Here is a 19,500-nt window from a genome sequence, read left to right on the forward strand (position 1 = left end):
GCTTGAGCATCGGATCAAGTTTTGGAATGTAACCGTGTACTCTGAAGAAACAAAACTTAATGCGAGAAAAATTTAAATCACAAATATAATTAGAGCTTTTTCTTATCTCCTTGGTTCTGGCTTTGGTGCGTGGACATGTTTTTAAAAATGTAATTCGTAAAATTAGTTGACTGCCATGTAATGTATACCAAATCCAAAACACAAGGCAGAGACATAGTTGTGAAACAGTAATCCAAAAACAAGTTAGCAGGCAGCTTCAGTCAGTAAGTTACAGGATTTATTTGTCTAACAATTCTGAATGGACCAACATACCTGGGGCTTAGTTTCCTGAAGGGTAGCCGCAACTTGGTCACGTGTAAATAGACACCCCTGTGCCTGTATATATATAATTACAGTATATGCAGTTCATTTGATAAAATTTTATGTTGAAAGTAATTGTTATATTTTTGTTTGATTGACAGGTATCGGACTCGGTATCGGCGTGTACCAAAAATTAAGTATCAGTACTCATACTCGTTCTAAACAAAAATGGTATTGGGACATCCCTTAACGTAACATAACAGAACATGTCATAACATAAAACATAATATAACATGACAAGAACCAAATCCATCAAGGTTCATGTTTTCTAGGTCTTCTTATTTTTGTGTTAAGTGCCTTAACGCCATTTGACTTAATCAAACCAGTAGTTCAATAAAAAAAAAAAAGGAAAGACAATTAAGCATCTGTAATGTCATGCTTATGTTTTCCTCCAAGGACTATTGTTTTGAAGAGACTCTTAGTTTGAAGTGTTGCATCTTCTTCTGTCTTCCTGTCCATTGCCCTAATTGTATCCCAGGTGTTCCTTGTCTTCTTGTTAGCCCATGTGTACATATACCCTCATCTTGTTCTTTGTTCCTGTTTCGTATCTTGTATGGATGTGCTGTGTTATTAGCATCCTACTGCTGTAGAGTTTGTTTCTTTTTCGTATGTTTACACATATTGTTGTATCATCTTTTATTTTCAATTGAAGTTCTGCTTTTGTATCATCACTCTCATTTCTTCCTTTCACAAAATGTGACAGTGTCTATGTTAGCTTAATACCTCTGGGTATGATCAATTCCTTCACTAATAATGGCTGGTGACTGATTTTGGATTCCTGTGTTGGGATTCTCTGATTGACAGCTCTTTTCACCTAATTAATTTATTCAGTAGAAATGAATAACTCCTAAAAAATTTACACAATTTTAGGGCAGTACAAGTAAACAATTCCTCCCAATGCAAATGCGTGGATGTTTGGAATACATGCACAGTAATGTGACAAATGAAACCGAAAGATGAAGTATTTTATTTATCCTACAAGTATTTTTTTCCAGTTACAATTTCAATCTTTTAACATTTACTAAAGAAGGTTTGCAAGACAAGCTGCGCTGCTTTCAGCATTTCCAAATCTATCCACTATTTAACTGTGGAAATAAAAATATCCACCAAAATACCAATAATTAGAGGCAAAACATGGCTAATAACTATAAAGCAGTTTCTACAGGTAGAACAAAATTTCGTACTACTAGCACTTAGATCTTTGTGTATTTTGCCACCGGCTGATGAATATGCTCATTACTTCTATTTAATACTCAAATAATTAACTTACATTAAGCCCAAAAATATTCAGATCATGCACATACGTGTGGCTAGCAAATTGTGCACCAAAACCTCAGTCGGTATTCAAATAATTTGTCAATGTCAACAATCACCCATCAGTTTGTAGTTCATGCAATTTTAAAACAGTATAAAAATGCAACTGTTTACTATATCAAAATGTTTCAGCTGCTCACAGCTTCATACCACACTGACAAGCAAAGTGTTTTGTTAGTCCAATCAAAAACATGACATTTCACATGCTGTAAAAGTGAAGGCTCTGCCACAATGTTGCATGTTTTCCCCCTAAAAAAACACAAGAGGGAAAATGCTGTCTTAGAAATGTCTGGTTTCCTCAAGCAGAAATCATGGCTTCTGGCTTGGCTAAAGTCTGCCACTGTTCATTTGCTTTGGCTGAGCTGAAATGGCTTTTCTTTGGGGGATAGATAAATCACACCAAACATCTCCAGGTGTGCACAGGCACACAATAGCAGTCGCCATTTGAATCAGTGCTACAGAGAAGTTGGGGCTCAAAGAATGCAGCATGACAGTGTTTGTGATGGGTTGTCTCAACAGTTCTCCATTATGCAGAAGCTTTACTTGTGATCTAAAGTAAAAGACGTGATCTGACTGTCAGAGATCAATACAAAAATGGATTGAGATGTGACTTCTGACATCAATACAAGCATGAACTTACTTTACCTAATGCAGCGTTGCTATGGAAATACATTTGAAGTCATAAGTTTACATACACCTTAGCCAAATACATTTAAACTCAGTTTTTTCACAATTCCTGACATTTAATCATAGAAAACATTCCATGTCTTAGGTCAGTTAGGATCACTACTTTATTTTAAGAATGCAAAATGTCATATCAATAATAGTAGAGGGATTGATTTATTTCAGATTTTATTTCTTTCATCACATTCCTTTGGTCAGAGGTTTACATACACTTTGTTAGTATTTGGTAGCATTGCCTTTAAATTGTTTAACTTGGGTCAAACGTTTTGGGAAGTCTTCCACAAGCTTTTCACTATAAGTTGCTGTAATTTTGGCCCATTCGTCTAGACAGAGCGTCTAGTTTACGTATGTAACCTCCGTTCCCCGATGGAGGGAACGAGACGTTGTCTCAGAGAAGCGACACTAGAGGTCTCTCTTGAGCACCGATATTCACCTCTGAACTATGGCCAATGAGAGTTGGCACCCAGTATTTGCATGTCCCGCCCCCGGACATACGGGTATTTAAGTGCCGCAAATATGGGAGTTCATTCAGGATTTTTCTGAGGAGCCGGAAATGGTCCGGCCACAACAGTGGCTCGGCTCAGCGACGTGGCAGGGGAGACACAAAGTCTCGTTCCCTCCATCGGGGAACAGAGGTTACATACTTAACCTAGACATTCCCCTTCTGTCGCTCTCTCCACGTTGGGTCAGAGAAGCGACACTAGGGGTCCACTTATAAAAGTGCCATGCGCTGAGCCGTGTACGTGAACTGCTGATACAGGAGCGAGCAGGTATTCTTACGTGCAGGACGACCAACTGTATCAGGCTGCACGTACCCTTCCCCAATGCCCCATTTAAGCCATCAGGATTCCTTATCGTTACCCTGGAGGGGGGAACAAGGTGCTGGCCATCAACCTGGGAATGGGCCAAGCCTGGCCGGGCCTCTTCTCTCTATGTTTCTCGCATAGAGCAACTAAGGCCGGGGCCCTTACACGCATTGAGGGAAGGGGGTCTTAGCCCTTGTTCAGGGCGGAGAAGACCCTGCGGAGGCCACGCCTACCCGAGAGGGGAGGCAAGTTTAAGTGGCAAAACCATCAGAGGCCTGACTTAGGGCCTATGTGGAAAAGTTGGTGCGGTGGATCCAGCCTCATAGAGGGGGGAACATACAGCACGGCAACCGAGGTAGCCGTGACTGCCTAAGGGAAACACGGGAGTCCACTCGCCAGAGGGGACAGAACTGTAGTATTACACACAGGGGGAGTCCGAAGGAGGCCTTACCTGTGGAGCACCTATACCAGTACAGGGTAGCTTGCGGTACCCGCAGTGGCTTGGGTCGGCGAGTTCCTCTGCTGAACTGCGACCCACGAGGGCTAGGGAGGAATCAACCAGTGTCGCAAACCTGAGATCTCCTGGGAATGAAGGCGCACTGTTTCCCCTGGTTAGGGGGAAGGGCGCTAGGTGCAAGCGATTCACCCGGTCAGATCGTGGGCCTGCTACCGAGTTCTACGGGCTCCGTACCTGAGAAAACACGGGACGATACTGACTCAACTCGGAGATTGTAGAATCTCGCAAAAGTGTTAGGTGTTGCCCAGCCCGCTGCTCTACAAATGTCTACTAGGGCAGTGCGCCTAGCCAATGCCCATGAGGACGCAACACTCCTGGTGGAGTGAGCTTGGACCCGCAAGGGGGGGGCATGGCCTAGGTGTGATAAGCCATGGGAAATGGCGTTGACAACCCAGTGGGCGAGTCTCTGCTTGGAGACAGTGTTCCCTTTCTGCTGTCCCCCAAAGCAGACGAAGAGCTGCTCAGAGCGTCTTTTGCTCTGTGTGCGGTCCAGATAAATACGTAAAGCACGTACTGGACACAGCAGTGAAAGGGCTGGGTCTGCCTCTTCCCGGGACAGCGCTTGCAGGTTCACCACCTGATCCCTGAAAGGCGTGGTAGGAACCTTGGGCACACAGCCCGGTCACGGTCTTAGGATCACGAAAGTATCTGCCGGACCGAACTCCAGGCAAGCGTCGCTAACAGAGAACGCCTGCAGGTCCCCGACCCTCTTGATGGAAGCGAGCGCGATCAGCAGGGCAGTCTTGAGAGAGAGGGCCCTGAGTCCAACTGAATCAAGCGGCTCGATGGGGGGTCTCTGGAGTCCCGTAAGGACGACCGAGAGATCCCAGGAGGGGAACAGGTTAGGCCAGGAGTGAGTTATCCTCCGGGCACCTTTTAGGAACCTGACGATTAAGTCGTGCTTACCAAGAGACTTGCCGTCTACCGTGTTGTGGTGGGCCGCGATAGCGGCGACATACACCTTGAGGGTGGAAGGGGACAGCCTCCTCTCCAGCCTCTCCTGAAGAAACACGAGCACTGACCTAACTGCGCACTTCTGCGGGTCTTCGGCTCGGGAAGAACACCAGTCCGCGAACAGACACAACTTTAGAGCGAAGAGATGCCTGGTAGAGGGGGCTCTGGCTTGATTGATTGTATCTATGACGGTCGGTGGTAGGCCGGCTAGATCTTCCACATCCCGTCCAAGGGCCAGACGTGGAGGTTCCAGAGGTCTGGGTGCGGGTGCCAGAGCATGCCCCGTCCCTGAGAAAGAAGGTCCTTCCTCAGGGGAATTCGCCAGGGAGGGGCTGTCGTGAGGAGCGTGAGGTCCGAAAACCAAGTCCGGGTGGGCCAGTAAGGGGCTACCAGAATGACTTGCTCCTCGTCCTCCCTGACCTTGCATAGCACCTGTGCAAAAAGGCTCACTGGGGGAAATGTGTACTTGCGCAGCCCCGCCAGCCAGCTGTGTGCCAGTGCGTCTGCCCCGAGGGGAGCCTCTGTCCGGGCATACCAGAGCAGTGGGAGGTTTCTTGGGAGGCAAACAGGTCTACCTGAGCCTTGCCGAATCGGTCCCAAATCAGCTGGACCGACTGGGGGTGGAGCCTCCACTCTCCGCCAGGCAAGCTTTGTCTTGACAGCGCGTCCGCTATCACATTGAGGTTGCTGGGGATGTGAGTGGCGTGCAGTGACTTGAGTCACTGCTGACTCCAAAGGAGGAGACGACGGGCGAGCTGTGACATGTGGAGGGAGCGTACTCCGCCTTGGAGGTTTATGTAGGCTACGACCGTGGTGCTGTCTGTCCTGACTAGGACGTGTTTGTTCCGAATTAATGGAAGAAACTTCTCCAGGGCCAGAAAAACAGCCAGCAGCTCTAGGCAGTTGATGTGCCAGCGCAGCGGGCCTCGGTTCCACCGGCCTGCGGCTGCGCGCCTGTTGCACACGGTGCCCCAACCCAGTTTGGAGGTGTCGGTTGTGACCAGAACGAAAAAGCGGGACCACGGCGCCTGGCTTGAAGGAAGCGAGGCATTTCAGCACTGACTGAGCACGCTCGTTGGAGAGACGTGCTGTCATTGGGACTGAGTCTAACTCCAGACCGAGAAAAGAGATGCTCTGGACCGGGGAGAGCTTGCTCTTTTCCCAGTTGACCTGAAGCCCCAAACGGCTGAGGTGGCTGAGCACCTGGTCTCTGTGTGCGCATAGTAACTCTCGGGAGTGGGCCAGTATGAGCCAGTCGTTGAAGGTAATTGAGTATGCGTATGCCGCTTCTCAGAGCGGGGCAAGAGCTGCCTCTGCGACTTTCGTGAAGACGCGAGGGGACAGAGACAGGCCGAAGGGGAGGACTTTGTACTGATACTTCTGGCCGTCGAACGTGAACCTTAGGAAGGGTCGATGTCGAGGGCGAATTGAGACATGGAAGTACGCGTCCTTCAGGTCTACCGCTGCGAACCAATCTAGATGCCGGACGCCAGATAGAATTTGTTTCTGGGTGAGCATTTTGAACGGGAGTTTGGACAAGGTCCGATTGAAAACTCGCAGGTCCAAGATCGGTCGTCAGCCGCCGCCTTTCTTGGGTACAACGAAGTAAGGGCTGTAGAAACCCTTCCCGAGCTCGGACGGAAACAAGCAAGCGTGCCGGGGAGGCGGGGGGTTTCGAGGGGGTTCACCCGGCGAAACGGAGCCCGTCATTATCCCCAGATCGTTTTTCATCGCCCACGGCGCCTGCCTCAATCCCGTAGGAAGGAGGAGAGGCGCGGGGGGGGGCAGCTGAAGCGTGGAGAGAGCGACAGAAGGGGAACTGGTGTAAAGGAGTCAGGTTTGTAGGCCTCCTTGCTCGCACACGCTTTTTCAGTTCAACCCAGAAATTGTCTGTGGGATTGAGATCAGGTCTTTGTGATAGCCTTAATGATGTCCTTAAGCCATTTCACACAAATTTGGAGGTACGTTTGGGGTCTTTGTCCAATTGGAAGACCCATATGTGACTGAGCTTTAACTTCCCGGCTGAAGTCCTGAGATGTTGCTTCAATATATCCACTGAATTTTCCATCATCATGATGCCATTTATTTTGTGAAGCACCCCCTCAAGATGATTCTGCCAGCCCCGTGCTTCATGGTTGGGATGGCGTTCTTCGGCTTGCAAGCCTCACCCATTTTCCTCCAAATATAATGATGGCCGTTATGGCCAAACAGTAAAATTTGTGTTTCATCAGACCAGGGGACATTCAAGATCTTTGCCCCCATGTGCACTTACAAACTGTAGTCTGTTTTTTATGCCGGTTTTGGAGAGGTGGTTCCTTCCTTGCTGAGCAGCCTTTAATGTTATTTCGATAAGACTCATTTTATTGTGGACATAGGTAGTGTACTTGCCTTCCTGTTTCCTCTAGCATCTTCACAAGGTCCTTTGCTGTTGTTCTGGGATTCATTTGCACTTTTCACACCAAATTTTGTTCATCTCTAGGAGACAGAATGTGTCCTAGATGCTCCTTCCAGAGCGGTATGATGGCTGTGTGGACCCATGGTGTTTATACTTGCGTACAATTTTATTTGTACAGATGAACGTGGTACCTTCAGGCATTTGAAAAATGCTCCCAAGGATGAACCCATGATGTCTAGCAAATAGGCACTGAGTTTGAAGGTAGGCCTTAAATACATCCACAGGTAAACCTCCAATTGTCTCAAATTAGCCAATTAACCTATCAGAAGCTAATTGCCTAAAGGCTTGACATATTTTCTGGAATTTTCCAAGCTGCTTAAGGGTGCAGTTAACTTAGTGTCAATTTCTGACCTACTGGAATTGTGAAAGAGTCAATTAAAAGTGAAACAAATAGTTTGCTAATATGAAATTTGTGGAGTGGTTAAAAATGAGTTTTAATGACTTCAACCTAAGTGTATGTAAACTTCTGACTTCAATTGTATATCCTCTCTCAACATTCGCATTTGTTAAATGTACTTAAAGTCAAGGAGATTGTTAGAGTTTAATTAACTTAAAGCTTAATCCAATGCAATGTGAATGAAGCTTTGAGGTTTGTGTCCTTATAAAGCAGAACACATTTAATTAATAAAGTATCTGCAGTATATTCACTATTATAATAAACTGTATATAAATAGTGGAGATGATAGTGGACTTTAGGAGGAACACCACAACATTAACTCTGCTCACCATTCTAAACAGCACTGTGGCTGAAGTGAAGTCATTCAGGTTCCTGGCACTACCATCTCACAGGACCTGAAGTGGGAGACCCACATAGACTCAATTTTGAAAAAGGCCCAGCAGAGGTTGTACTTCCTTCCCCAGTTGAGGAAGTTCAATCTGCCACAGTCGCTGCTGATACAGTTCTAATAAGCACTCACTGTGTCTGTCCTTTGCACATCTATAACTGTCTGGTTTGGTTAAACTACCAAGTCAGACATCAGAAGACTTCAAAGGAGAGTTCGGATTGCTGAGAGGATTATTGGTGCCCCCATACCCATCCTATTAGAACTGTAAAGGTTTTTGTTTTACAAAAGGGCTTGTAAAAACACCATTCACCCAGCACACTTCCTTTCGAACTGTTGCCCTCTGGATGGGGCTACAGAGCACTTAGCACCAGAAGAGCCAGGCACAGGAGCATTTTTTACCTCAGGCCATCCACCTCATGAACAGCCCCCAAATAGACAAGTAATATTTATTTGTATAGCGCTTTTCACAACTCACCTCGTTTCAAAGTATCTTTATAGAAAATCATTCTTTAACAGAAAATGAAACTGTAATATCTATAAAGTCTTCATTTTGTAATTGTAAATTGTGTATACAAATAAATAATTAAACAGTTAAATAATTATTGTATTTAGGACCTCAGTGAGCGAAGGCGACTGCGGCAAGGAACTCCATAAGATGTTGGTTAATGGAGAAAAATAACCTTGGGTCAAACCAGGCTCACTGTGGGGGCCAGTTCCCCTCTAGCTAAACAGCATGAATATAATGCCAATAATAGTTATTTGTGTGCAGTGCAAGTCATGGTTTAAAATTTGTAAACTAAGTAAGTTTTAAGGGCCAAAAGACTTCTTTAACCAATGATTTTAACTTTCCTTTTTTCAACACAACCATGTGCGATATTCAGTCAGTCCTTTACCACTTATTTCTCCATTTAATTTATATTTTTTATATATATTCTACCTCTTCTTCAATACACTACAACACCTGCACATAACTGTATATATGAATATACAGTACTGTGCAAAATTCTTAGGCACATAAGGTGTTTCACAAAAACATTTGTCTTAAGATAGTTATTTATATCTTCAGCTTTAGTGTGTCAATAGTAAATATAAATGTTAGACTCCCAAACATATCTTTTGGTAATAGAATAGAATAGAAGAACAGGGAGTCCTGCAACAGAGTCCCCCACTGAACAAAGAGTCAGTCTAGAATTACATGAAGAGAAAGAAGCAATTGAGACAGCATAAATAGATAAAAGAATTGTAACAAATTCTCCAGGAAGCTTGGAACATCCTATCTGCCACAAACCAAGAAAAACTTTGTCTAGGTGTACCTCGGTGAATTGGTGCTGTTTTGAAGGCAAAGGTGGTCACACCAAATATTGATTTTTTTTTTTATGCTTACTGGACGTTAACTATGACATTAATTGATAAATGAAAACTATTTATGGAATTTATTTTTGAAGACTATGCAACATTTTTCACAAGTGCCTAAAACTTTTGCACAGTACTGTAAAATATTCGAACAACATTATTAACATTATCTTTTTTAAGTCACTATATGGATATATGTTTAAATGTACATGTACACTCACCTAAAGGATTATTAAGAACACCATACTAATACTGTGTTTGACCCCCTTTCGCCTTCAGAACTGCCTTAATTCTACGTGGCATTGATTCAACAAGGTGCTGAAAGCATTCTTTAGAAATGTTGGCCCATATTAATAGGATAGCATCTTGCAGTTGATGGAGATTTGTGGGATGCACATCCACGGCACGAAGCTCCCGTTCCACCACATCCCAAAGATGCTCTATTGGGTTGAGATCTGGTGACTGTGGGGGCTAGTACAGTGAACTCATTGTCATGTTCAAGAAACCAATTTGAAATGATTTGAGCTTTGTGACATGGTGCATTATCCTGCTGGAAGTAGCCATCAGAGGATGGGTACATGGTGGCCATAAAGGGATGGACATGGTCAGAAACAATGCTCAGGTAGGCCGTGGCATTTAAACGATGCCCAATTGGCACTAAGGGGCCTAAAGTGTGCCAAGAAAACATCCCCCACACTATTACACCACCACCACCAGCCTGCACAGTGGTAACAAGGCATGATGGATCCATGTTCTCATTCTGTTTATGCCAAATTCTGACTCTACCATCTGAATGTCTCAACAGAAATCGAGACTCATCAGACCAGGCAACATTTTTCCAGTCTTCAACTGTCCAATTTTGGTGAGCTCTTGCAAATTGTAGCCTCTTTTTCCTATTTGTTGTGGAGATGAGTGGTACCCGGTGGGGTCTTCTGCTGTTGTAGCCCATCCGCCTCAAGTTTGTGCGTGTTGTGGCTTCACAAATGCTTTGCTGCATACCTCGGTTGTAACGAGTGGTTATTTCAGGCAAAGTTGCTCTTCAATCAGCTTGAATCAGTCGGCCCATTCTCCTATGACCTCTAGCATCAACAAGGCATTTTCGCCCACAGGACTGCCGCATACTGGATGTTTTTCCCTTTTCACACCATTCTTTGTAAACCCTAGAAATGGTTGTGTGTGAAAATCCCAGTAACTGAGCAGATTGTGAAATACTCAGACCGGCCCGTCTGGCACCAACAGCCATGCCACGCTTTCCCATTCTGACATTCAGTTTGGAGTTCAGGAGATTGTCTTGACCAGGACCACACCCCTAAATGCATTGAAGCAACTGCCATGTGACTGGTTTATTAGATAATTGCATTAATGAGAAATTGAACAGGTGTTCCTAATAATCCTTTAGGTGAGTGTATTTATGTATGTATGGTTTCATTCTCTTTGCACTGGAAGCTTCTATCACCATGACAATTTCCTTGATGTTGCTTAACAGCAAGCAGATTATCCTCTGTGTAAAGATTATATGAAGAAACGTTTACCCTGACAATATTTTAGCAATCATGTTGTGTGTCCCTTATTTCTGTCGCCTGTTTAGAATCAGATCCTAGTGATGCCCGATTTACAAATTAATTACTCATATTCATGATTCTTTCAAAGAATAAGTCAAAAGGTTTAGCAAAATTCTCAGAAATGATCAAACTGCTCACGCACTGTATTGTTTAGAGTGTTTCTCACTCTGTAAAAACAGAAATGAAATAAATAGAACAGAAAGCAATAAAGTGGAATATTTCTGTCATGATACAGTTGAAACCTGTTGAAACTTTATTAAGCACACTCCAACTGCACTCTCTCTCTCAGTAATGGTGGAGCAGTCCCCATAACCTAACAACCTCAGAACCTGCTTTGTAACAACCAGAGCCCTTCTACCAAGGTGAGCCTGCAAATTTAGCCAAAAAGCATAATGCAGTGGTCCCATAGACATTCTTATGGCGGTTCACTGGCGAGGAGACAAAAGACAAGAATAATAAACTGCTTTTGTAAGGAAACTTTATAGTTTACTACAATAAAAATTGCTGTAGTTTAAAAGAAGTCATGGACAATTTTGCAATATGATCGGTGGTAGCGATTTCTTTAATCTAAAGCTGCAAGTGCATCCTTTGTTTGATAGCAATAAATAATGTCTTTATGCGTGTGCAGCTTTTGAACAACTCAAGGTAAAGCCATTTTTTCCAACCAATCAGGAATCAAAAAGTATCATTGTATGTTTTGTTGTACATGTACATTGGAGTACTGTGTAAATAGCATGGTGTACATCAATGCACCATAGTATTACCATCTGATACTATCGCAATACCATGGTCCTGCCACAGCAGGCTATTTTATTTTATTTATTTATTTTGGAATGGTAGCTGATTTTGAGAAACTTTAACTAGTGCTGGGTGTGCTTTGTGAATGTCTTTTATGCTTTGTAGCCCAATATATACTTGTAAAAAAGTAAAAATGCTGCTTTTAAAGTCACCAGGATTTAGTGCCATTTAGCATTAGTGCCATTTTTGCAAAATGTTTTTCCCAGGGGAGCATGTCCCCAGAACCCCAATAAGGATACACTGCTTTGCTGTACTGTAAACAGCTGAAAACACACCTGAATATGTGTTGCAGCATAAAGATTTAACTTCTGTTGTCATCACATGCAAACTGATATTAATAAAATGTCTTGGCATTGCCGGATTTTTCACGAATGCAGAGAATGAGGCTCAGGACCCAAATGCAGAGTGAAAAAAGGAATTTATTTATATACAAAAAAAAAAAAAATAAATAATAAGAGGGAAAATTAAAAATTCCAGGGCAGAGCTAACCAAACAGGGAGACGAAACATCGACCAGAACCGACTGGATCAAACAGGGATGGGAAACCAGACTGATAAGAAACGAACTGGACCATCTGAACATGAGGCCAACACCAACTGAACAAACAGGACTGAAAACAAAACTAACTGGCACAGGACAGTAAACACGAGGAGACTAAAATAGGGAGAGAAATCAAACAGGTTAACAGGGGACAGGTGAGGAAAATTAACTAATAAGAAGCAAACAAGGAACCGGGGTATAACGTAAGACCATGAGACAAGCGGAGATACAGAAACAAAACAAAGCCACATGCTCTCACAAGACAACAAAACACACGAATGGCATGAGAGCACATCGCCAATACAATATGGCAATAGATGCTCATGCCAACCGACAAACAAGACGAGAGAATGTGTAGCAATGCCAAACAAAGCGATGCCACACATTCTCACACTAAACAAAACCTGAGGGTACATCCCGAGGCAAATGCCACTCGATGCACGCAACAGGTGACAAAAACAAGACAGGACACCTTTGCGGGAGTTCAGCCACACACACACCCGACACCTTAGACCAAAGTGACCGAATCGCAACACAAAGACAGCTCGCGACCCTGGCTCACAACGCAAGCGTTATGCGAGGCACACCGGCGTTCACGAGAGCCAGACAAACTATTGATGCAAATGCATGCTGCCAAGATGATATAAGTGCGATGCACCCACGTCAATAACAGACAGACATGAAGATTCAGATTCAGACACTGTGCTCCCGACAAGAAACAAGAAGAACGGAGAGCAAGGGAATACAAGCAAAACAGTGCGCTCACACAAAAAATGCCACGGTCCTGTCAGACAAAAACCCAGACTGATAGAGTGACAGGACCATGACAGGGTTTTGCACATATTTAGTGACCAAACCTCAGCTCTCCCTATCAATGATTTAGCCCCTATTCAGCACCAGCAATCAAAATTTGCTTGAGCTGCCCCTGATACTTGGCAATAAAGCTCATTCTGATTCTGATTATGTAAAATCAAAAGTGGATGGACCATACTGTGCCACATTAATGATTGAGAAAATCAAAGTCAATTTGAAAGGCTAAATTAAGAGAGAAGGAGGGGAAAAGCAGCACTCTGAGTTGACAGATGGTATGACAGATTTAATTCTCAAGTGAAAGGACTTCAAGTGGAAAAAGACTGAGAAATAAGGTCCAGAGATTCTATTGTGTCTGTGTGAAATGAGTCTAACAAACAGAGTTCATTGATCTAAGATCAGAAAGTCAAAAGTCAAGACATGCAGCATTCATTCCATTATCTTCATTCATGCTGATTTGTTGGATTTTTTTGCAGTATGTAGATCTCTTATCGTCTGTGTAATAGTAATAGTCCACAAAACTCCTAACCAAAAACTTCTGCTCAGCAATTCAAAGTAGTGGTCTACCAATATGGGTTTTTTAATGGCCAATGCGGATATCTAGAGAGCAGGGTGGCCAATAGACCAATACAATGCTGATATATCACACAATTTAATACAATAAATAACAAACATAAAATTGCTAAAAATATATATATAAATAACTTTTATTTAGCACTATATTTTCTCAATATATTTCCTTTCACTCAAAACTTTAACCGTAAAAAAGAATCTAATCCAATTTATTTTTCTTTTTTTTTTTTTTTTCTATTTTAAATGTTAGATAGCAGTTTCTTTTCATTTCTGTTTAGTCATCAAAATTAAGTAATTTATTTGCTCATGAAGAAATTATTAATATATTAGGAAGAAGGAAATAACAGGACACACAGTAGTCCAACAAACATGGATGGCATGTCCACATTAGCAATTGCATTTACTCAAAGAATATCAAATCAAACCAATTGTGCATACAGTGAAGAAAAAGACTTTTACTTATAGAACACATGAAATGCTTTTACATTGAAGTTGCACTCACGCGCTTACAGGGGCAGACTGGGACTAAAAAGTAGCCCTGTACTTTCTGGCCCAGAGCGGTCCATCAAACCCGGCCCCCAACACACCACACCATAACACACCAGCTCATTGTTTTCATTTTCTGGCTCAATTTCAGATTTTTGTGTTGAAAAAAATATATAATTATATTAACTGCTAGTCATGACAACGGAGAGCCCCACCAGTGCAAAAATTGTCATATTTTTTTTTACATAACACCACTGTAAATGTGATGAGTGTATTTTTTTTAGAGAAAGCATTAAAAATAAGTTCTTTATAGATCAGACAAATAACATGTCCAAAAACGTTTTTCCAACATACAGATGTTAGTTTAAAATGTACATGAACGTACAAGGGAAAGTGTGTATTTTAGGTGCTGTGAAGTCAGTGCAGATAAAGAAGTGCAAATAATAATTTTCTTAGTAATTATAAGGTTGTGGGAACAACAAGTATAATAATAATAATATATTACTTATGTATTTATAGCTATACAAGATCATAAAATGTGGTTTAAATTGTTAGAAGAAAAAAGTGTCACACAGTAGTACACTGATGACAATTCTTAACATTTTATTTGAATAACTATGTGTAAATGTTTATTTTAAAATGTCAGTGAAAACTAATTTGGCCAGAACATGTACATATATATAAATACACAAAAATAAATATATGTAAAACAAATAAATAAATAGATCTCCTAAAGTGTAGAGCTTTGCAGATATTTTTCCTATATGTGACTTTGTTGTGTCTTTATATATGCAGTGTTTTAATTCCTTCCCCAGATTATTCTTGAGAAAAAGTAAATAGCCCTATACTTTGACAAGAGCTTTTTCTGCTATCCTTTAAACAAAGTAAGCCTAAAAGACTGAAATAGCCATATGCATACATACCGATTTGCGCTCCGATGTGTAAGTAATTCAGCTAAGCCAGCTATTACATTATTTCAAAATAAAAGCCATTGTATTGCCTTCTCTTTCAGAGTTTAATACGTTTTCACATTGTTAAGAGGTCCACGCTGGCAAGTTGGAGCCCAGGGCGTATGCCTGTATTGCCTGTAAGACGGGCTGGTACTTGCCCAGCACCGGGCCGGCCCAAATTACCCGGTGCTCTCTATGGCCAGTCTGCCCCTGTGTGCTCATGTGAAACCAGTGTGAGCAGCAATCTTCTGACAGTTTAAACTGCCTGGATTGCCTGCTTGGATTGTTACAGAGTGACCCTCATTATTTGTGAATCAGAGGAACTTTTGATCCTGATCCTGAAATTTTGATTATAGCTGATAGAATACTCAGAATATGCACTTCAGAGGAAGATATTAGATGAGCACTCGAGCGCTATTCATGAGGTTCATGAATGACATCTGTTTCAATGAGATATCTGCATATTTGCAAATGGTATATAATAGAGGTTTTATTGATATTTGCATTTTATCATTAGAAAAGAAAGCTAAAAATGACAGGGAACTGCTGAGGAGAGGCTTATAGAATACATGCTTTAGAGGCAAATACATTAGTGCTCCACAGGATTCTGGATATGCTAAAGTTTTGTGAGGTTTGTTTATTACATCTGTTTAAATGAGATATGCCCATATTTGCAGATGGTATATAATATTAGTTTTATTGATATTTGCCTTTTTATCATTAGACAAGACAGTTAAAAGTTACAGGGAACTGTTGAAGAGAGACAGGGATAATGAAACAGACAAGCACTTTAACATTATAAGCTCAAACGCATCTGCCCCGGCTCAATTATGAGAACCGTTTAAATGACACTGTGTTGCGCACTGGTCTATTATTGTAGTAACATAATGGCACAAAAAAACTATACGAACCGTGACTGGTTGTTTACATGCCTCGCTTCACATGCAAGCAAGCGATTTTCGCCACTCTCATTATATAAATCAGCCAAACGGGAAAATGTATCGGTCTATGTCTATAATTAAAAAGTCAGAATAATTCAAAGTGATTCATACTAAATCAATCGATAGATCAATCTATCTAGAATCTGTGTACATTAGCAAAAGTACAGTACTTAAAGGAACAGTCTAGGTTCAATACAAGTTAAGCTCAATCAGTAGTATTTGTGGCACAATGTAAAATATATTGTTACAATGTTAAAAAACATTTACAATAAAAAAAAAAAAACAAGTTAAAGTGAGGCGCTAACAAAAGACGTTTTAGAGGGTTTATAGACAGAAATGTGAAGCTTAGAATTTGATAATGGCACAAACATTAATTATTCTGTTAAAACTCTAATTTGAGCTGTAAAGTTTTATAAACAGCCATTTATATGGTCTTTAAAAATTTTGGGCATTACAGCATTACATCATAATGGCAATAAAGTTGTAAAATTGGACATAAATTTAAATATAAAAAGTTAGTAGCGATTTTATCACATTTTGTGAAAAGAAAAACGTGAGGAAAAAAACAAAAAACAAGGGACAGTCTGCACATGAATGTCTCCTTATTCAAAAGAGGTTTATGCATGCATCAAAGTCCTCTGAAAGGATCTACAGAATAAAGACCCACGTCACTGTTGCTGTCTCCAGCATTGGCGTTGTGCAGCTTTGTTCCAGATAAAATGACACATTCTTTTGGAAAGAGGTTCTTGAGCCAAGTGTCAAAGGAGACAACCACAGGCTAATGTCTTGTGTTGTACAAAATGTCCCCTACTGCGTATTGTACCACGCTCAGGGCAAAAGCAAAAATGGAGGAGGCATAGTCTGCTGTTTCCCTCGGCAAGAAAAAATATTTTCTGTTTCCCCACATTTATCAAACTTAATAAAATAGCCATCAGATGTAAAGTCATGGTACTGTACTCTACATACAGCGGTTCTGGCTTACTTGGTGCCCTGGGCAAGATCGGACATGGCACACCACCATTAATGGCCCTTATATGTATATGGAACATTCTATTAGCATTGACATTGTACAGTATTTACAGTACATAATTTAAATTTCACAGTTTATAAAATAAAGAGTCAATATATTAAGTATATGGCAGAATTCTTACAAATTGCTGCTACTCTGTGTTATTACACCTAACCCCTTATTTAAAATGTAACCCTCCCCTCCTAGTTTTCATTGATGCAAAATCATCAATGACTTATATATGTCATATCTGCCCAGCAATCTCATGGTTGATATTAATTATTGCAAGACCACTAAGAAGAGCATGTTTCATGGTGTAGCCTACTATAGGCCTTTATCATGGTTATCTTATGTTTGTTCGTAATGTAAGAATGCATTATAAACATCCATAATTCTATCCATTTAGAGCCTTTAAGGGTGAGTAGCCAGTCGGGGCACCTTTCTCCCATCGCAATCTTGCAAGCTGTGCGGGGGAAGGGTGGCACGATTTGAGGCATCTATCTCCCATCGCGAACATGAGAGCCAGGGGAGAAGAGCGGCACAATTCGGGCACATTTCTCCCATCGCGATTTTGCGTGCTCCATGCGGGGGCGGCCTGGCAGGTACCCTGTCTTGCCGCCCCAGAGAGCGATATGCCGCCCTAGGCGACAGACTATATCGCCTAAGCCAGGATCCACTACTGATTGCATGTGGGTGCGCGTGCACCAAGGATTGCTTGTGTGTGTTTGTGTGCGTATGGGAGAGAGGGAGAGAAAGAGAGACACTGAGACAGAAAAGGAGGGAGAATTGCAAAACAGGGAAGAGCAAGATAGAAGAAGAAGAAGAAGAGAGAGAGAGAGAGAGAGAGAGAGAGAGAGAGAGAGAGAGAGAGAGAGAGAGAGAGAGAGAGAGAGAGTGCGAAAGATGGAGAATTGAGTCAAACTAAAATCTGATTTGTTGGTGAACTACTTATTCATCTAAATAGGCCACCGAAGCTGATGACATAGACCAGACAACATGCGGATTGCATTACCAGACAGATCACACTATGAATTCCTATAACAACTCCAGCAGAAAAATTAGCTGTGCAAACAGCAGACAGGTTAATAACAATGGTTTAATTGTAATACAAATTAAAGATGTGCACATAAACAATTATTAGCGTAGGCTACCTTCAAAACATTTTTTTTTAATTAAAATAATAATAATTATAATAATTCTAAACATAATAAGCTAATGAAAAGTGGGGAAAATTACACTCCTTAAGCACATATCAATACAGCCCTTGCAAACGACTGTTAAAAGGCATTATGTAACACTGCGCGCGACGGGAAACTCACATAGACTTTTCACAATATAAATAATATAATCATTGACTTACTTCAAGACGGCACTGTCTCCCTGTCTGACAGTGATGTTGTCCTTTAAATACGAGTCTCCGCTTCTCACTGGCACTCCTGCGGGCACAAGGAACAGCAGTCTTAGAGCCACAACAACCAGACATTTCCACGGCAGAACAAAATAGCCAGTTATGCCCATTTTCTTCCGTCAGGAAACTCAGAAACTTCCAAAAAGAACGACCGTGTAAACAGAGGGACCGTAAATCTGAATCCCCCGCAGATTGCAGCGTTCACTCCGTATTCCGCTTATAAATAGCTCCAAAAGTGTTAGCCTACTTTCACTCAGTGGGTATTACTGAAAGAAAATGAAATGAAAATCCACCCAAATGCTCCTAAATATTCCTGGAAAGTTTTCGGCATTCAGGCGAGACGTTTTCAAGCGTTTTCAGAACCGCTGAGGCGATGAAATGATATAGTGAGTATTCTGAGGCAGCACATTTGTTGTTAACGTGCTAAGAGAGATGTAGGCTACGAGCTCTTAAAGATGCTTCAGCCTCGTTCTGAGCTTCGTCTTTTCCAAATTCACTTTAATAGGATCAACAAACTGATCTCAAGTGAGAGAGAATGCTCCGTGGGTGAACAGCTCCAGTGGTGCTGAAACAGGGTTGTGAGGAAAGAAGCAGAAATACTCCGGGAAAGAGAGTGAACGCGCTCAGCGCACGGTCGGTGCTGCTCTCGCGCTCGGATAGGCGAAGAAACTGACTGCCCATCAGTTCCTGCGTCCTCTTAACTAGAGCTGAACAGAGCGTGAACGCATGCGGAGAAGACACTCCGCATGCACACAGGGAATGGGACAATATTTATTGGTATGCTTTTTCTCTTAGGCTACGCAAACAAATGACGAATTTACTGTGGACAACGTGGCAATTATTATAATGATGATTTTAAGAAACAATATAAGGTAGGACATAATCATCGAGAAATACAGCCTAGAATGGGTCAAAAATGCAACTCAATGAATATTTACAAAAATTGCTTGTTTTGTCAATGGCAATACATTTTAATAAAATATAAAGTATTCAATATACTATAAATACTTAGATATTTTTACTCACAGTAAAGATTGCAATCAAGGTTTATTAATACAAACTCCCTTTTAATGAAAAACAACAGCAAACTGCGAGTGAATTAGATAATATGATCAAAGACCTTAATTAACCACATCCTGGTTAATTAAAATAAAATAAATAATAAATACAGTTAAGCAGCATTTCTTTGCATAAA

General features: G+C 41.7%; 1 protein-coding gene across 3 annotated transcripts in view; it reads right to left on the reverse strand.

Moving 5' to 3' along the window:
- Positions 1–18,415, reverse strand: part of LOC127635802 (opioid-binding protein/cell adhesion molecule-like) — a 110,616-nt gene extending 92,201 nt beyond the window's left edge. For all 3 annotated transcript variants that reach the window (XM_052116031.1, XM_052116032.1, XM_052116033.1), the window contains exon 1: positions 18,258–18,415. In XM_052116031.1, the coding sequence (XP_051971991.1) occupies positions 18,258–18,415 (158 nt within the window). The remainder of the gene's footprint in view (positions 1–18,257) is intronic.
- Positions 18,416–19,500: the final 1,085 nt, after the last annotated feature.

Source organism: Xyrauchen texanus, chromosome 43 (genome assembly GCF_025860055.1).
Source record: "Xyrauchen texanus isolate HMW12.3.18 chromosome 43, RBS_HiC_50CHRs, whole genome shotgun sequence".
Lineage (NCBI taxonomy): Eukaryota > Metazoa > Chordata > Actinopteri > Cypriniformes > Catostomidae > Xyrauchen > Xyrauchen texanus.